The sequence below is a fragment of the Rhinoderma darwinii genome, chromosome 1, assembly GCF_050947455.1.
Source record: "Rhinoderma darwinii isolate aRhiDar2 chromosome 1, aRhiDar2.hap1, whole genome shotgun sequence".
NCBI lineage: Eukaryota > Metazoa > Chordata > Amphibia > Anura > Rhinodermatidae > Rhinoderma > Rhinoderma darwinii.
The window spans coordinates 389,853,329-389,873,921 of NC_134687.1; the positions used below are offsets into that span (position 1 = coordinate 389,853,329).

Consider the following 20,593-nt stretch of genomic DNA (forward strand, 5'->3'; position numbering starts at 1 on the left):
GTCCATGTTCCACACAGAACATAGGAGAAAAAGCAGTATCTCCAAATGTTGACTTGAGCCAATTTTTCACGAATGCCGCAGGGTCAGGTTTTTCCACACCTTCAGGCAGGCCAATTAAACAGATGTTACATCTTCACAAATGATTCTCTATGTCATTTAATTTCGCCCATGTGGACTGTTGCGTCTCTAAAGAGTCGACCCTCGATCTCAGAGGAGTCACCACATCTTAAGTCAGAAATGCGCCTCTCAGACTCAGCAGCTCTTTCACATAACGTGTGTACATCAGCTCTGAGAAGACCAAAGTCCATCTGAAGGGCATTAATTTTCTCAGTTAGAAACGTACGAGATTCCATAATAGCCTTCAGCACGTCTAACATGGATGGTTATGGAGGGGAGTCAACAAGAGTGGAAGGAAAGGTGGAGGCCTCAAAAGGCCACGATGCGCGGTGCCTGGACGCAGAACCAGTGGATTTATCCATCTTGTCTGTAATTTTAGATTGTTTGGAGGGAGCCATTATGGGAGTACTCAGAATAGCAGGAAGATGTAAGAACGGAGAATCACCTCAGATCAGTGCAGTCAAACATATGTTAGATGATTATAGACATAGGGAATGGGGAAGATACTCCATGCGTCTCATTATATCCAGATCACATCTGTGCAGTATAGGGAGGGACAGTAGGGAGGTCGTAGCGTACCCACAATTTCAGCAGCAACAAGCTGTAAAGTCACTCACCACTCCCATGTGCAAAATGGCGTCCGCGTCCACAGGTGCTTCTTATTACAGAGTGTCCTTTCCTTCTTGTTCTTATGTAGCAGCAGGGTGACAGGGCAGACACTGAATGGCTGTGTGCAGGTCCCAGGCTGTGGAAGGGTGGTTTCCTATAGTTCCGGTCCGGCTTCCGGTTCAAATTTAGGGGAGGGAACCGGCCCCAACACTAGGCCAAAAATTCTGGTACAACTGAATTAGGCCAAAAGGATCTCAGAATGTGCCCCTCATCAGCGATGATGGTGCAGTGGGACAACTTCTGTAGCCACAAAGGGTTCCAGGTGAGAGGATGGAGGAGGATGAAGAATGCCGCCGGCGGAGCTCCCCAGAAACACGTCTGCTACCACCGGAGTCCAGGCCACGCCCCTGTGCAGAGATATTCTTAATGAAAGCCTGATCCAGAGTGCTCTGGACCTCAGACTGGGCCAATGGTTCACCTTCCAACAAGACAATGACCCTAAGCACACAGCAAAGACAACACAGGAGTGGCATTCTGTGAATGTCCTTGAGTGGCCCAGCCAGAAACCTGACTTGAACCTAAGCGAAAATCTCTGGAGAGACCTGAAAATGGCTGTCCACCGACAGTCGCCATCCTACCTGACAGGGCTTAAGAAGATCTGCAGAGAAGAATTAAAGAAAATCCCCAAATCCAGGTGTGCAAACCTTGTGGCATCATGCCCAAGAAGACTGGAGGCTGTTATCACTGCCAAAGGGTACTTCAACTAAGTACTGAGTAAGGCCTCATGCACACGAACGAAAAAACGCCCGTAATTACGAGCCGTAATTGGGGCACATAATTACGGGCCCATAGACTTCTTTTGGCCACGGGTACCTTCCCGTATGCTTACGGGAAGGTGCCCATGCCGTTGAAAAATATGGAACATGTCCTATTTCAGGCCGTAATAACGGCACGGCCAGGCCCATAGAAGTCTATGGGGCTCCCGTATTTACGGGTGGCTACGTGTGTGCACCCGTAATTACGGGAGCGTTGCTAGGCGACGTCAGGGGATAGTCACTGTCCAGGGTGCTGAAAAAGTTAACTGATCGGCAGTAACTCTTTCAGCACCCGGGACAGTGACTACCTCTGGAGTTAATAGTATTAAAGAGGCTCTGTCACCAGATTTTGCAACCCCTATCTGCTATTGCAGCAGATCGGCGCTGCAATGTAGATTACAGTAACGTTTTTATTTTTAAAAAACGAGCATTTTTGGCCAAGTTATGACCATTTTTGTATTTATGTAAATGAGGCTTGCAAAAGTACAACTGGGCGTGTTGAAAAGTAAAAGTACAACTGGGCGTGTATTATGTGCGTACATCGGGGCGTGTTTACTACTTTTACTAGCTGGGCGTTGTGTATAGAAGTATCATCCACTTCTCTTCATAACGCCCAGCTTCTGGCAGTGCAGATCTGTGACGTCACTCACAGGTCCTGCATCGTGTCGGCCACATCGGCACCAGAAGCTACAGTTGATTCTGCAGCAGCATCAGCGTTTGCAGGTAAGTAGCTACATCGACTTACCTGCAAACGTGGATGCTGCTGCAGAATCAACTGTAGCCTCTGGTGCCGATGTGGCCGACACGATGCAGGACCTGTGAGTGACGTCACAGATCTGCACTGCCAGAAGCTGGGCGTTGTGAAGAGAAGTGGATGATACTTCTATACACAACGCCCAGCTAGTAAAAGTAGTAAACACGCCCCGATTTACGCACATAATACACGCCCAGTTGTACTTTTACTTTTCAACACGCCCAGTTGTACTTTTGCAAGCCTCATTTGCATAAATACAAAAATGGTCATAACTTGGCCAAAAATGCTCGTTTTTTAAAAATAAAAACGTTACTGTAATCTACATTGCAGCGCCTATCTGCTGCATTAGCAGATAGGGGTTGCAAAATCTGGTGACAGAGCCTCTTTAAAAGTTAACTTACCTGCTTCTTCCTCCAGTCCGGCCTCCCAGGATGACGTTTCATCCCATGTGACCGCTGCAGCCAATCACAGGCTGCAGCGGTCACATGGACTGCCGCGTCATCCAGGGAGGTCGGACTGGATGTCAAAAGAGGTACGCGTCACCAAGACAACGGTATGTATGAACTTCTTTTACTTTCAATCGCTGCGGAAACTCTGCCCGAAAGAGCTGCCCCTTCTTTCTTTCCAGCACTGATAGAGAGAAAGGGCTGCCGATTAGTGCAGAGAAAACGGGTCCGTAAATACGGGTGGAATACTGGTGACACCGGACCCGTATTTACTCCAGTAATTACGGGAGGAAAAAAATGCGTTTGTGTGCATGACGCCTAAAGGGTCTGAATCAGGGGCGTAACTAGGAAAGACTGGGCCCCATAGCAAAGTTTTGACTGGGGCCCCCCCCTCCCCTGGGTGTCACACAACCCCCCCCCCTTGTAGATAGTGCCTTTTTTACAGCCCCCCCTGTAGATAACGCCATACAGCCCCCCCTCTGTAGAGAACGCCATACAGCCCCCCTGTAGATAACGCCATACAGCCCCCCTGCAGAGAACGCCATACAGCTCCCCCCTGTAGGGAACGCCATACAGCTCCCGCCTGTAGGGAACGCCATACAGCTCCCCCCCTGTAGGGAACGCCATACAGCAACCCCCCTGTAGGGAACGCCATACAGCGTTCCCCCCCCTGTAGGGAACGCCATAAAGCGTCCCCCCTCCCAAAAAAATGCGACCTACAGTGTGTCCTACAAAATACATGTATCCCCTATCCACAGGATCTCCACAGGATAGGGGATACATGAGTGATCGATGGCAGCGATAGGGAGAACGGGGGACTGAAAGTCCCCTGAACTTCTCCATGACTAACCTCTGACTTCCGGCGTCTGCGCAGCTCAATAAAAATGAAAGGAGCGCTGGTCACGCATGCGCACAAGCGCGACCGGCGCTCCATTCATTTCTACGGAGCTGCCGACACAGACCCCGGAAGTCAGAGGTTTGTGATGGAGAACTTCAGGGGACTTTCAGTCCCCCGTTCTCCCTATCAATGCCAGCGATCACACATGTATCCCCTGTCCTGTGGAGATCAAGTGGAGATCCTATGGATAGGGGATACATGTCTTTTGCTCTATTTTGCGCCTTCAGGACCAGACACCGTTTAGCCCTTTTTAGCACGTGTTAGTTAAATGGCTATAACTTTTTTATTTGTTGGGATAACGACGTGATTTTTGCGACGTTTTTTCCATAGACAATGCAGGTTTCATTTTTTATCGTTTTTATAAACACCTTTTTTGCTATTTTAGAATTTTTATTCATAAAGTTTGAAAATAATAGTAAAAAAATAAGCTTTTTTACGTTTCAGCTATTTTTTTTGGGTAATAACATAGTTTTACCCTAAAATAGACCTTTTATTTGTGATCGTCATTGTCTACCGTAAATTTTTATATATTACATGTCTATATTAGGGTAATTGGGTCAGCGCTAGCGTTACAACAATGATTGGCGGGGGGAATGGTTTTTTTTTTGGGGTGGGTATTTTATGTGTATTTATAATTTAAATTTTTTTTGCACTTTACGTTACTATTTTTTTTTATTACTATGGTCTGTCCCCCAAAGGTCAAAGAAGACCTTTGGGGAACTTTTATATATTTTTTTCCTCTTTTACACCATGTTTTTTCACTGTAACTGGAGCTGCACAGCAGCCCCAGTTACAGGGGAAATCAGCCCTCTCATAGTGACGATTGTCACTAATAGGGCTGTGCTGGGTCTAGTAAGACCCAGCAGCAGCCTGCCACTAACGGCACCCGGCGATCATGTGACCAGTCACATGATCACCGCCAAGAATAGAGACAGCGCCGCTGCTGCTGCTGTCTCTATTCCTGTACACAGCGCGCATTCAGCGCTGTGTACAAGTGATCGGAGAAGACAGAAGCAGCAAAAGCTGCTTCTATCCTCTCCTCAGGGTCCCCGGCAGTCACTGACAGCCGGAGACCCGACATTCAGCTGCCCGATCGCGCGGGCAGCATGTTAAAACCCGAGCCGTAGAAAGTCTAGGGCTCGGGTTTTAAGGACCCTGACCGCTGGCCGTAAAAATACAGCCAGCGGTCGGGAACCAGTTAATGGCAGAGCGGGGAGATACCTCCCTGCTCTGCCGTACTGTTCAGTGGCGTCCCGCTGTAGCAACCATAGCAGCTGCTAGCGGAGCCTCCGGCCATGGTGGGGGCCCGTGCCGGCGGGCGACACGGGCCCCCTCATGCCGCGGGCCCCGTAGCAGCCGCTACTGCTGCTACGGCGGTAGTTACGCCACTGGTCTGAATACTTATGTCAATGCAATATTTTCGTTTTTCCTTTTCAATAAATGAACAAAGATTACTAACATTCTGTTCTCACTTTGTCATTATGGGGTATTGAGTGGAGAATGATGGGGAAAAACTAGAATTTATTATTATTTTAGCACAAGGCCTCAACATAACAAAATGTAAAAAAATTGAAAGGGTCTGAAGACTTTCTGAATGCATTATTGTATTACATAAGTTTTATAAAACATTTTTTGGGGGAAATGGAAAAAAAACAGCAAACATTGTTTATGGGAATTATTTTTAATTTATATTTCCATGGACGTAAATTTGTTAACACAGAATATTTTCAGGCATATTTTGAAGCTCGTATTATACTCCGAAAAAAACTTCAAATATGCTAGCAAACAGCCTCCCGTTGATTTCAAGTGAAAATACACTGTGTAGTTCATATGTTGTGTATTTTTGTGCAGCTGAATTAATAACCACCTTGTAAAAATACGCTTCATAAAAAAAGTATGAAGTATTTTACAAGCTGATTTTTCCCATTTCCCATTGACAGGTCAAAAAACGCTTTGAAAATCTGCCTCAAAATTCGCTTTAAAAACGCCTGCAAAAATAAAAAAACATCAGCTACAAAAATGCCTGAATTCAGATGCTGTTTTCTCTTGAAATCAACCTCGTATTTTTTAGCCTGAATATATGCCGTGAGAACATGGCCTTATGAGGGCTTGTTTTTTTTCGGCATTACTTGTAGTTTTCATTGGTACAATTTTAGGGTACATAACACTTTTTTATAACAAATTTTTTATGGGTGGTGGGATAATAAAAAAACAGCTATTTTGGAACTGTTTTGCACGTGGTTTTTTGAAGGATTTACCGTTCTGGATAAATATTATTGTATGGGTCGGTACAGATGTGGAAATACCAAATATGTGTAATTTTTTCATTTCGTCATCCGTGTGCTGTCCGTGAGTCACACACAAGTACATAAGAAATGAAGACAAACAAAATAAAAAATAAAGAAATGTGCACCAACACTGACATTAACAACTGACGCCACACGGAACACACACGGATGCCACACGGAACTGCAACGCATGACAAACGTGTCCGTTTTTTGCAGACGCAAAACAGACACGCTTGTCTGAATAAGGCCTAAAGCTTGCCTGGTTGCAGCTATCCCTTTTCAAGAGCTGTTTAAAGGGTTTGTATAGTTAAAGAGGCTCTGTCACCAGATTTTGCAACCCCTATCTGCTATTGCAGCAGATAGGCGCTGCAATGTAGATTACAGTAACGTTTTTATTTTTAAAAAACGAGCATTTTTGGCCAAGTTATGACCATTTTTGTAGTTATGCAAATGAGGCTTGCAAAAGTCCAAGTGGGTGTGTTTAAAAGTAAAAGTCCAAGTGGGCGTGTATTATGTGCGTACATCGGGGCGTTTTTAATACTTTTACTAGCTGGGCGTTCTGATGAGAAGTATCATCCACTTCTCTTCAGAACGCCCAGCTTCTGCCAGATCACGCTGTGACGTCACTCACAGGTCCTGCATCGTGTCAGACGAGCGAGGACACATCGGCACCAGAGGCTTCAGTTGATTCTGCAGCAGCATCGGCGTTAGCAGGTAAGTTGATGTAGACCTGGGACTTCTCCTTGGAAGGTCTTTTCGTCCCATTTATGAACAGACTGCTCCCGCATATGGATCACAGAGGCTGACCTGAACATCAGAGGTAAAAATACAAGCCTCCAGATAAAGTCTGGGAAAATCATTTGCCTTTAAACAAAGAGGATGGAGTGGGATTTATTGAGATCCTGTGTCTATTAAATAGACTGCCTATTACTTTCTATCATCCTCAAAATATAAGGCTGCATGAAATAGGAGGGAAGAGCTTTATAACATACAAATCTGCCGTTAAAACAGTTTACGTACCATAGGATTATTTATTTCCTAGGTCTAAATCTCTTTTGCATATGAGTTTACTACTCAAAAAAGAATGCTACCTATTCCAAATAGGGATGGTGGCCACCTTGAGATTATAAAATTTATTTTGTCAAAAAACGCAAGTGTGAACATAACCCAGTGACTGTTCTAAATTATTTTCTCTTCTTTTTTGTCCCTATGCTTAGTGAGAACAAACGTATTATATGAGTGAATTTATCTACATGTAAAGGTGTATTAGATCATTTGTTATCCTTCTCTTCTGGCCAGGAGATTTTTTTTATATAATACTTGTATGTATATATTGATATATCTGAAATTATTCGGAGGTTTAAATAAATTAGATTTTTATATGAATTGTTCATACCTGAGAGTGCCTGCATATATTTCTGGATTTTTTTCTTTTTTTCTTTTTGGTTTATATTACAAATGTATTTACATTTATAAATTGCAAGCATTAACACAAAGTCATTAAATCTCGGACAACCCCTTTAATAAGAGAACGTAATACAGCACAATACATTGCAATACATAAGTATTGCAATGTATTGTACCAGCGATCGCTTGGCCAAGTCCTGTAGTGAGACAAAAAAAATTCAATTAAAAAAAATAATGTTTTTACAAAAGTACAAAAAATTGAAGTAAAAAAACCCTTTTCCCATTTACCCCCTAAAGTTATGAAAACGATGAAATAAATATAACATAATTGGCAGAATTGCTGTTTTTTCTCTATTCCACACTCAAAATCATTTTTAAAAGTTTCTCAGTACATTATATTGTACATTAAATGGTGGCATTAAAAATTCCAACTCGTCACGCAAATAAAAAGCTTTTATACTGCTATTTCGCTAAACAAATAAAAAGGTTATAGCTCTTGAAGTGTGGAAGGAAAAAATAAATAAAAAATGGTCAAGGAGGGAAGGGGCTACAATCATGCATGATGCAAAATAATATAATAATTATTACCTATCCAAATGCCCAGACTGATAGCCATGGCTAATCGTGGTGTGCGATGACGCAATGATTGCAATGGATATACTGTCACATAGCAGCGGTCGACACTCATTGCTGTAAGGGTTATACAGGTTGCCTGGGCTGTGACCTTAAAACAAACAAAAACAAAAACATATGGGGAAAAATTTCAGACAACAAGAAAGTTGAAAAACATATCAATTTGTAGTATTTTATGAACTGGCAAATGAGTCTTATCATGTCTTTGCTTAAAATCTTCCGCATATAGCATGGAACCAATATGCACTAAATAGTGATCTCTTACTACAGTGGTCCCTAACCTGTTGCTTGCACATCACTCGCAGGCTTAGCTAATATGGCTCATGGAGTGTGATTTTTTTTTCTACACATACTGTTGTGCTTGTTTGACAAACAAGAGGAGAATAGACAGTGCTTTTTCTGCCAGATTGTCTGCTAGCCTTGTATGACTGCCTACTGTGAGTACACCTTCTCAGATTCATACAAAGGGAAGAAGCGCTGCAGAACTTTCCTGACCAAAGTTGGACCTGTGTATTGAAGAATATCGCCTGTAACAGGTGGAAGTCGGGTCCTGTATACCCAAGATGAGAACAAATCTCTGGACCATATTTCAACTCAAAATATAGTATTTTGGATCTAAATCATCTATTAGAATAGAATGTGGCTCACAAGACAAAAAAAAAAAGGTTAGGAACCCTTGTCTAAACAATAATTCCAATCATTTTTTTTTAAACAGAAATTTCAGTCTTAACCCCTTCCCGACATTTGTCGTATGGATACATCATGGAAAGCTAGTGCTTCCCGCATAATGCCGTATCCATACGACAAATGGATGGCACCAGCTCAAAAGCTGAGTCGGTGCCACCATCCCCGAGTGTCGGCTGCATGTTATAGTTGACACCCTAGGGTAATGGTGAGGACCGAAGTTTGCTCCGATCCCCACCATTAACCCCTTAAATGCAGCGGTCAAAAGCAATCGCTACATTTAAGTTGTTTGCAGCTCATCGGAACCCCAGCAATGAAATTGCAGGGGTTCCAGTGGTTGCAATGGAGCTGAGCCGGCTTCATCAGCAGGGGATGTCAGCTGTATGTTACAGCTGACATCCACCTGTAACGGCAGGAACCAGAGCTAGCTCCAATTCCTGACATTAACCCCTTAGATGCAGCGATCGGAAGCGATCGCTGCATCTTAGAGGTTGCTAGCAGATCGGCAGCGCTGCTGTGCAATCAGGGCTGGCGACTGCTGCTATGGCAACAGGAGACCTAACAATGGTCTCCTGCTCTGCCATTACGGAAGCCGATTAGGCCCTGCTGGGAGGCGTAGCCTAATCAGCTTGCTGTCAGTGAATGACTGACAGATCTAATACATTGCACTACATAGGTAGAGCAATGTATTAGAAAAAAATAATCTGACAGGTGGACCTTCAAGTCCCCTAGTGGGACTTGAAAAAAACGTGTAAAAAAAAAAAGGATAAAAAAGTGTAAAAAAAGAAGTTTGAAAACATATAATAAAAGTTTCAAGTAATAAAATAAAACGCCCTGTTCAATTATCAAGTCCTTTATTATTGAAAAAAAGAAATAAACCATACATATTTGGTATCGCTGCATCCGTAACAGCCTGAACTATAAAAATATTATGCTATTTCTTCCACGCGGTAAACGGCGTAAAAAAAACGTAAAAAACGATACCAGAATTTCTGTTTTTTGGTCACTTTGCCCTACAAATATTGGAATAAAAAGTGATCAAAAAGTCACATGTATCCAAAAATGGTACCTATATAAACTATAGCTCGTCTCGCAAAAAACAAGCCCTCATACAGCTCCGTTGACGAAAAAATTAAAACGTTATGGTTCTCACAACTTGAGAACAGAAAAAATACATTCTTTTTAAAAAAGTAATTTTATTGTGCAAAAAGTTGTAAAACATAAAAAAGTCGGAATCGTACTGACCAGCAGAATTAAGTTAACATGTAAATTAGAACGCATGGTGAACACTGTATAAAAAAAACTAAAATACTATGCCAGAATTGCTGTTTTTTGGTCACCTTATCTCCCAAAAAATAGGATAAAAAGTAATCAATAAGTCGCATATACCCCAAAATGGTACCAATAAAAACTACAGCTCGTCCCGCAAAAAAAACAGCCCTACGTCTATGAAAAAATATAGTTCGTTAAGGCTTCCATAAGTCAGGAAATAAAAAAATATGCAGTTGTGCAGGCCCGAGGGGAACGTTTCAAGAGGCGATTTATCCAGGCCCTAAAATTAGGGAACCAGGAAGGGGAGGGCCCAAGCATATCATGCTGGAAGCGAGGGTGCCCGTATTATACCAGGACAACACTTCCCAACAAAATTCCCCAAACTGCAAAGGTGAAAGTGTGGACCAGAAGGGGGAAAAGGAAGGACAATTATCAGTGCGACACTGGCCTGTGCAGAAAGGATTGTGTCACAGCGTAAGACACATCTATGGATTATTTTACTGTTTTTTTAAACCCAATTATTATACCACCTGACTATACCCCTGCTGTACTCTGCCCAGCTTACATATACCCCCACATTATAAATGGAAACACCAGCAATACTCAAACAAAACTACTATCAAGCAAATCCACGCTCCAAAAGCCAAATGGTGCTCCCTCCCCTCTGAACCCTACAGTGTGCCCAAACAGCTGTTTACTTCCACATATATGGCATCGCCATACCCGGGAGAATTCTTTTAACAATTTTTGGGATGTGTGTCTCCAGTGGCATAAGCTGGGCATGACATATTTGCCACTGAAATAGCATATCTAAGGAAAAATTTACATTTTTACTTTACACCATCCGCAGCGCAATCATTTATGGAAAAGTCCTGTAGGGTAAAAATCCTCTTAATAAATACCTTGAGGGGTGTCGTTTCCAAAACGGAGTCACTTCTCAGGGGTTTGTTTTATTATCTCACATCGGAGCCCAGGCAATTGTGAACCAATACATTTTTAAATCGCAAAATTAGGCTTCAATTTTACATGTTACTCTTTCACTCCTGAGCCCTGTCAAATGTCCAGGCAAAAGATTAGGGCGAAATGTAGGGTGTTTCTAAAACCGGGAAAAACAGCATAATAATTAGAGAGCTGACTTCTTATGGTGGCACAAGCTGGCACCACATATTGGCATATCTATGGAAAAAATCCCATTTTCACTCTGCAACATCGAGTGCACACTAATTTCTGCAAAACACCTGCGGGGTTAGCATGCCCACAACACACCTAGGTGAATACCTTGAGGGGCGTAGTTTCCAAAATGTTCACTTCTGGGAGTTTCCGCTGTTTCGGTCTCACAGGGGCTTTGCAAATGCGACATAGCGCCCAGAAACCAATCCAGCAAAATCTGCACTCCAAAAACAAAATGCTGCTCCTTCCTTTCTGAACCCTGCCGTGTGCCCAAACAGCAGTTTATGACCACAGTTTATGATCTAAAGCTACGTCTTATTGAAGAAATGGGATTGTCTTTATTTTCACTGCCCAATTCTAATAAATTCTATGAAACACCTGTGGGGTCAAAATGCTTACTACACCACTAGATGAATTCTACAAGGGGTGTAGTTTCCTAAATGGAGTCACTTTTTGGGCGTTTTCATTGCTTTGCAAATGCGACATGGCCTACGCAAACCATTCCTGCTACATGTGATGTCCAAAAGCCAAATAGCACTCTTTCCCTTCTAAGATGTATCGTGTGTTCAAACAGCCGTTTAGGACCACATAAGGGGTATTGTTTTACTCGGGAGAAATTGCTTTACAAAATTTGTGGTGCCTTTTCCCCTTTAGTCCGTGTGGAAATGAAAAAAAATTAGGTAAACCTACATTTTCTTTGAAAAAATATAGATTTTCATTTTCACGGACTACTTCCAATAATTTCTGCAATAAACCTGTGGGGTCAAAATGCTCACTATACCCCTAGATAATTTCCTTGAGGTGTGTAGTTTCCCAAATCGGGTCACTTTTGGGGGATTTCCACTGTTTCGGCACCGCAAGAGCCCTTGAAACCTGCCATGGTGCCTAAAATATATTCTAATAAAAAGAAGGCCCCAAAATCCTCTAGGTACTCCTTTGCTTCTGAGGCCGGTGTTTCAGTCCATTACCACACTAGGGCCACATGTGGGATATTTCCTAAAACTGCAGAATCAGGGCAATAAATATTGAGTTGCATTTCTCTAGTAAAACTTTCTGTGTTACCAAAAAAATGGATCAAAATGAATTTCTGCAGAAAGTAAATATGTAAATTTCACCTCTATTTTGCTTTAATTCCTGTGAAACGTCTAAAGGGTTAAGAAACTTTCTAAATGCTGTTTTGAATACTTTGAGGTGTAAAGTTATTAAAATGGGGTGACTTATTGGGGGTTTCTAATATATAGGGCCCTCAAAGCCACTTCACAACTGAACTGGCCCCTGTAAAAATAGCCTTTTGAAATTTTCTTGAAAATGTGAGAAATTGCTGCTACAGTTCTAAGCCTTGTAATGTCCTAGAAAAATAAAAGGATCTTCAAAAAATGATGCCAATCTAAAGTAGACATATGGGGGACGTTAATTAGCAACAATTTTGTGTGGTATAATTGCCTGTCTTACAAGCAGATACATGTAAATTTAGAAAAATACTAATTTTCATAATTTTTCGCTAAAGTTTGGTGTTTTTCACAATTAAATACTGAATGTATCGGGCAAATTTTGCCAGTAATATAAAGTCCAATGTGTCACAAGAAAACAGTCTCAGAATCGCTTGGATAGGTAAAAGCATTCCGAAGTTTTTACTACATAAAGTGAAACAAGTCATTTTGAAAAATGAGGCTCTGTCAGGAAGGTCAAAAGTAGCCAAAGAGAGAAGGGGTTAATTATTGTTGTCTAAGGTCAAGGCTTTATTTCAGGATGAACACATAAACATGGATGATAGCAGCATGGAGAATTGCGTAAGCATCATTTACCACCAGGCTGCCTTGATTGTTTGGCTACAGTTATACTCCCCTTTATCTCTCCAGTCACTGACAGCGGTGAATTGACACCCTTTGCAACAGCCGGTATTTTTTGCATGAACAACTCACAGAGTGAGTGTCTTGTTTCTGTAAATGCATAGGTGGAGTGATATAACATATAGGGGTTGTATAAGGAGTTATATTAACCTTTTAAATGAATTTGGTTAAATCGATGTCTGGAAAGCAAAGAATACAGAGAAGAAAGTAGTCTGCTGTCTTTCAAAGACTCAACTTACCCTCAAAGATTGATATAATATTAGCTAAAGTTACTATGTTACCACATATTAAAATCCTTTAACGCATTATCACGTACATGTACGTGATAATGCATTAATGGGAAGTATGAAGTGCCCTCACCGCCTGAGGGCGCTCCATACTCCGCAGGTGTCAGCTGTGTAATAGAGCCAACACCTTACTGCAACAGACAGAATCAAACATCACTTTTATTCCGTCCGCTTAACCCCTTAAAGGGAATGTGTTGTTAGCAAAAAATGTATTTTTTTTTTTTTAGTTAAACAATTAGTGTGTAGGTGATTAAACATTGTTCTAATTTTTTTTATTTTTTTCACGAGTCAGGAAATATTATAAATTAGATTCTAATTTATAATATTTCCCAGCACTGGTCACTAGATGGAGCAATTCCCAAAATTGCAGCATTGCATGTGGTAAAGCAACCACATTGCTTTATGCTGCAAAATTGGGAAAAAATCCCTCGCTCTAGTGAGCTCTCAGAATCCCCCCCTCCTTTATCCTGACTAGTGCCGGGAGAAACGAGGGGATTGAACGGTCAAACCTCCTACACTGTGTGTCGCCATTTTTTGAGCTAACACACAGTGTAGAAGGTTAACATACAGTAGTAAACACACTGAAACATGAACATACATAGAAATCACTTACCTGCTCCCGTCGCCGCCGCTCCCTCCGGTCCGTCCGCTCCATCTGCTGCCGCTGCTCCAAGTGCACAAGTCCGGAAGCCGCGACCGGAAGTAGTAATCTTACTGTCCGGCCGCGACTTCCGGTCTACAGGGAAAATGGCACCGGACGGCGCTCAGTTCAACTTGGACTGTGTGGGAGCGGCGCATGCTCCGTTCCCACACAGACGGCGTACACCATAGTGGATGGAACGGGCCCCGTTCGCATTCACTATGGGACTGTAGCTGCCGTATTCAATGTCTGTATGTGTCGTTAATCGACACATACAGAAATGGAAAAAAAAATGGCAGCCCCCATAGGGAAGAAAAAGTAAAAAAATAAAAAAAAGTAACACACAAACACACAAATAAATACAAAAGTTTTTTATAAAACACTAACATCAAACTGATATAAAAACATTTTTTTGGGCGACACTATTCCTTTAAATGCCGTGGTCATTCGCAACCACAGCATCTAAGGTGTTAGAAAGAGACGGTGGCCCCCTCCGAAAGCCCATTGCCCTGTGACGCGATTGCAGAATGCCGATGGTTGTCTTGGCAGTCTGGGGCCCTAATAAAGGCCCCCAGGTCTGCCATCTTTGTACTCCTGTGAAGGCCTGACGGTGTCTATCAGTATAATGATATACTGCAATACTTTAGTATTGCAGTATATCATGCAAGCGATCCAACGATCGCTGGTTCAAGTCCCCTAGGGGCAGTACTACAAAAAAGTTAAATAAAGTGTTTTTTTTTTTTAAAAACCCTCTTTTCCCATTTCGCCTCAAAAGTCCAAACTATTACAATATAACTTTATTTAAACTGCACGGTGAACGCTGTAAAAAAATAAAAAATTAGACCGCCAGAATTGCTGTTTTTTGGTCAATTGAATAAAAAGTCATCAAAAAGTCACATGAAGCCCAAAATGGTACCAATAAAAACTGCAGCTCGCCACACAAAAACATTAACCCTCACACCTCTCAATCAACGGAAAAAAAAAACGTTATGGCTCTTAGGATGTGGCAACACAAAGCAAATTATTTTTTTTAACAAATCGTTTTTTGTAAAAGTGGTAAAACACAAAAGAAACTATATAAATTTGGTATCGCCGTAATAGTATCAACCCATAGAGGAAAGTTAACATGTCATTTTTGCCACACCATGAGGGTCATAAAAAAATTAAACCCCCAAAAACAATGACGGAATTGCTGCTTGCCCATTTCACCCCACAAATATATTTTTTTAGTTTCCCAGTACATTATATGGTACATTAAATGGTGCCATAAAACACTACAACTCATCCCGCAAAAAAACAGACCCTCATACGGCTACGCCAACAGAAAAACAAAAAAGGTTATAGCTGGGGAGTTTAAAACAAAAATGAAAATTGGCCCAGTCATTAAAGAGACTCTGTCACCAGTTTATAACTGCCCTATCTTCTACCTAATCTAATAGGCGCTTTAATGTAGATAAGTAATGTGGTGTTTTTTAAAAAAAAAAAACTTTTATTTTTGACAAAGTTATGAGCATTTTAAGTGTTAAGCAAATTTGTTCTTAATGCCCAAGTGGGCGGTTTATTTTACTCTCTAACCAGTGGGCGTAGTAAAGAGAAGTATTTGACGCTGACCAATCACCAGGCTGGAGGCGATGTCTGGTCGTACTCCCGTTGCATGTGTGAAGGAACTACGGGAGTAAGTGACAGCACAGTGAGATCACGCTCTGCTGTGGATTAAGCTGGACATGAATGAAGAGGTGTATGACACTGATTGTCTTTGGGTGTGTAAAGGAATCTCCCTTAATCATTAGACCACAATTCACACAATTTAAGTATGGATAACAACCACAACGTGAGCTACGATCTTGACTAGCCAAACTCCCACTGTCTCTCGGACCTATATCAGTTTTTACTAGTCTATCTTTCAAGTTAGACGATCTCCTATAAGAAAATAGAGGGATAGATTTAAATTCTGGAATATCATAAAAATTCCCCAATATAGGCCAGTGTCTCTTAACCACCTACATAATTTTGGGACTGTATGTATCATAAGTGGTGACACAAGGGATACGTTTTTTTATCTTTAGGACCTCTAATATCTTTAGAATGATCCCCTTGACTCTTGTTATTTCTAACTTGGGCAATATGGGACCCAACAAGTCTATCCGGGTAACCCCTAGATCGAAATTTCTCCCCCATCTCGTCTAGTCGACCAATCATAGTTGTTTCTTCGTCCACTATCCTCCTAATCCTCAGCATCTGACTAAACGGAAGTGATTTGACCATCGTTCTAGGATGAGGACTCTCATACCTTAAAAGGTTATTACGGTCTGTAGTCTTTATAAAGAGGTCTGTCACTAAATGGTCGTCTCTAATAAGAACAGTAGTGTCAAGAAACTGTATTGATTCGGTTGAACTAACCATGGTAAACTTAATATCTTGGTCCATCCCGTTGAGATCCACAAAAAACTCTTGAAGAGAGTCCTGTGTTTCAGTCCAAATGAGGAATATGTCATCTATGTATCTCCACCATCCCAAAACCTTGGAAAAATGGTGGGACACAGACGACAGATTCCTCAAGTTCCGCCATAAATATGTTGCCATAAGTCGGGGCCATATTGGACCCCATGGCGGTACCTTTCAATTGAACAAAAAAATCGTCACCAAATAAAAAATAATTGCATGTCAGAATAATTTCTAATAGGCCCAGAGCAAATTCCTTACATTCAGGAGAAAAAATTGTAGAATCCAAAGCTTTTTTCACACTAGACAACCTGTTTTCATGATTGATAGAAGTGTACAGTGAAATTACATCAAATGATGCCAAAATCATCCCTCTAGGTATATGTAAGACCGGTAAGACTTATAAGATAAGAAATTTTTTAACCTGTAGATTAAACTTTGTGATCTATGTTCTTATATGTCCATGTAAACTATTGTATGTAGGTGAGACTACTACGGAATGTAGGATTAGACTCAATGCACACAAATCTACGATCAATACAAATAAGACTGAATTACCTATCCCCAGACATTTCTGTGAAGCCCAACATAGGGTTAACCAGCTTCGCTTTTTTATCATAGATCATGTACCCCCTCTTAGAAGGGATGGTGATAGGGAGAAAGTATTAAAAAGGAAAGAAGTGTAGTGGATTAGTAGACTTGATACGCTGCAACCTAAGGGACTCAACTTTGAGTATAATAGATTTCTTTTGACTTTGGAGACTGTGGATTGTGGTATTTTCCCATACTGTTACTAGATGATATTGTCCCCTTATGTAGTAAGAGTTAAAGGGAATGTGTCGCAAATGAAACCTTTTTTTTTAAGTGTCGTTACTTATTTCTATTATATTTTTTACGTTTTTTTGCTGTATTTTTATTTTTTTTCCGTATGGTGGAAAGTATTAAAAATTAAATAATAGTTTGACATGTTTTCCAATGTTGGCCACCAGGGGGAGCACTTCCCAGAATTACAGCAAAGTGAATAAGGCAAAGCAACCTGACTCACAGCTGCTGTAAATGTGGGAGGGAACCTCACCCCCCTCTCACAAGTCAGGTAAAGGTGTCTTCAAATTGCTAAGCAGTGTCCGGCAGCCATTTTGGGTGTGATTCTGCAGCTGGAAGAAGTTATAGGACACACCAAAAGGCTAAGTGTATGTTCACACGCTTACTAAACAAAGGGAAAACAGCTCCTGATTTTCAGCAATTTTTTAATCAAACTCGCGTTTTTTGAACGCCCGTTTTGGGAGGTGTTTTTCTATAAAGTCAATGAAAAACGGCTCCAAAAACGTCCCAAGAAGTGATGTGCACTTCATTTTGGTCGGGCGTCTTTTTACGTGCCATTTTTGGAAAACTACCACGTAAAAAACGCCCTGTCGGAACAGAACGCCGTATTTCCCATTGAAACCAATGGGCAGATGCTTGTAGGCGTTCTGCTTCCGATTTTTTCCGCTGAAAACATTGTGTGTGAACATACCCTTAGGTTATGTGCACACGCTAACTGCATTTACGTCTGAAATGACGGAGCTGTTTTCAGGAGAAAACAGCTCCGTCATTTCAGACGTAATTGCTCGTACTCGCGTTTTGAATTCAATGAAAAACGGCTCAAATTACGTCCCAAGAAGTGTCCTGCACTTCTTTGCCGAGGCTGTTATTTTACGCTCCGTCTTTTGACAGCGACGCGTAAAATTACAGGTCGTCGGCACAGTACATCTGCAAACCCATTCAAATGAATGGGCAGATGTTTGCCGACGTATTGGAGCCGTCTTTTCAGGCGTAAATCGAGGCGTAAAACGCCTCGTTCAGGCCTGAAAATAGGTCGTGTGAACCCAGCCTTAGAATGATGAAAGTGAAGTGAATGACTTTTCAGTTGAACGGTTCACACGCCGTGTATTTGACATGTTTTTTTTTTGCACATTTTACATGCAAAAAACACATAAAAAACGCTTGATTACACTTGATTTTGCGTGTTTGGGAGATTTGTGTGTGTGTGGGGGGGGGGGGGGGGGTGCTCGCCGCTGATTCTTCAAAACAGCTGATAAGCGGCTATGAAGTATCAGCGGCGCCCGTGCACACTCCACTCTGCCACACACACACGGGAAAAGTCTTAAAGGGGTCGTCTAGGAAAACATGGCGCCGCACCTGTCCTCAGGTCGTGTGTGGTATTACAGCTCTGTCCTATTCACTTCAATGGAGGTGAACTGCAATACCAGACACAACCTGAGGACAGGTGCGGCGCTGTGTCTCCAATCCGGACACCCCTTCTGTCCTGAGATGACCCGACGGGGGAGGCGGGTGTCAGAGCCACCCACCGCCATCACTGCAGACAGAACCACACAACTACGATATGAGGGCAGGGCTTGTCCTGAGTGCACTGTCTCTTGTTATGGACAGATTTATAGTCACATGAACCCCGTCTGATGAACCGGTAACCTAGGTCCGATCACATGACAGAGGGGGATCACCAAAAACCCTGTGCACCCTCAGCCCGTCCATCCAGCCCTTTCCTGGTTATATCTGCGTCTGGGAAAGCTGGGTGACCACCATTACCCCTCATACTGGAGTGTTTAGGGATGTGACTAATGAACTTCTCACACTCCAGTGGGAGGGGTAATGGTGGTCATCCAGCTTTCCCAGACCCCTGAACGGTAAATCTCTCTAGTTGTGCTGAGACTGTTTGTGAATGTGACTAATGAACCTCTCAGTCTCAGCACAACAAGAGAGATTTATCGTTCAGGGGTCTGGGAAAGCTGGGTGACCACCATTACTCCTACTGGAGTGTGTTTGGGGATGTGACTAATGAACCTCTCATACTCCAGTAGGAGGGGTAATGGTGGTCACCCAGCTTTCCCAGACCCCTGAACGGTAAATCTCTCTAGTTGTGCTGAGACTGTTTGGGGATGTGACTAATGAACCTCTCAGTCTCAGCACAACTAGAGAGATTTATCATTCAGGGGTCTGGGAAAGCTGGGTGACCACCATTACCCCTCCTAGTGGAGTGTGTTTGGGGATGTGACTAATGAACTTCTCACACTCCAGTAGGAGGGGTAATGGTGGTCACCCGGCTTTCCCAGACCCCTGAACGATAAATCTCTCTAATTGTGCTGAGACTGAGAGGTTCATTAGTCACATCCCCAAACAGTCTCAGCACAACTAGAGATTTATCGTTCAGGGCTTTCCCAGTACAGTTTCATCATGTGTCCTTCATACAAGGGGGGGGGCCGTCGGGGGGGGCGTCGGGTGGGGGGGCCAGTCGGGGGTCACAAGAGCGGGGGTCTGTGAGATAGAGAGTGGGACATGCAGAGACACACATCTTACCTGCAGTGCAGCTGGTCAAGATGGCGCCTGCTCTCTCCCTGCAAACAGCTGCTCTGCTCTGTGTGACTCTGACCTGCGTCTGCGCAGTACAGAGCCATAGAGCAAAGTCAATGGAACGGCTCCCGTTCATTGACTCCTATGCACTGTAGCTGCCAATGTCCATGTCTGTATGTGTCGTTAATCGACACATACAGAGATGAAAAACAAAATGGCAGCCCCCATAGTGAAGTAAAAGTTAGAAAAAAGAAAAAAGTAAAACACATAAAAAAAAAGATTTTATAATAAAACACTAAATGCAAATTGATATAAAAAAATTTTTTTTCGTGACACTCGTCCTTTAATTTAATTATTTTTTATTTTTATTTCTTTCATTTTGTTAGGGGTATATATATATTTTATATTTATTTTTATATTTACATTATATTAGATCGCACATATTTTTTCTAGAATTTTGAGTTTTCTGCAAGTTTGGATAATTAATTATAATTTTTTTATTTTTCAGGTCTGATTTATAAATAACTGAATCTCTTCTCTGGATGCTGACCCAAGCCGAGGGACACATGGACGTTTAGAGTGCTTTTCCCTTTGTGGATGTATAATATTATTGTACTTTATTACTACACATGACTCCCAGTGATATATATTGCTTGAATTGCTCTATTTTCTTTGAGAACCTTAGAACCCTTTTCGTATCTAGGCACTATGATGTGGTTTTATCCACAGTCATACTTGTCATGATTTCGGACCATGCCACCTACATTTGTGATATTGGTCGGGTCAAGTAGGAGTCTTTTATTTTAATAGACTTAGACTGGGGTCTGTGACTTGTATTCTCGATGCTTGTTCTTTATTTTCACTCCGGCGTTCTTGTACGCATGCGTGGTAGCTAAGACGATGTATCTTTGATGATATCTTTATCATGTGATT

General features: G+C 42.0%; 1 protein-coding gene across 1 annotated transcript in view; it reads right to left on the reverse strand.

Moving 5' to 3' along the window:
- The window catches only part of LOC142742514 (G-protein coupled receptor 54-like), a 91,130-nt gene that overhangs the window by 18,454 nt on the left and 52,083 nt on the right, over positions 1 to 20,593 (reverse strand). Inside the window, exon 3 of the mRNA XM_075852338.1 lies at positions 7,923 to 8,058. Within this exon, the coding sequence (XP_075708453.1) occupies positions 7,923 to 8,058 (136 nt within the window). The remainder of the gene's footprint in view (positions 1 to 7,922; positions 8,059 to 20,593) is intronic.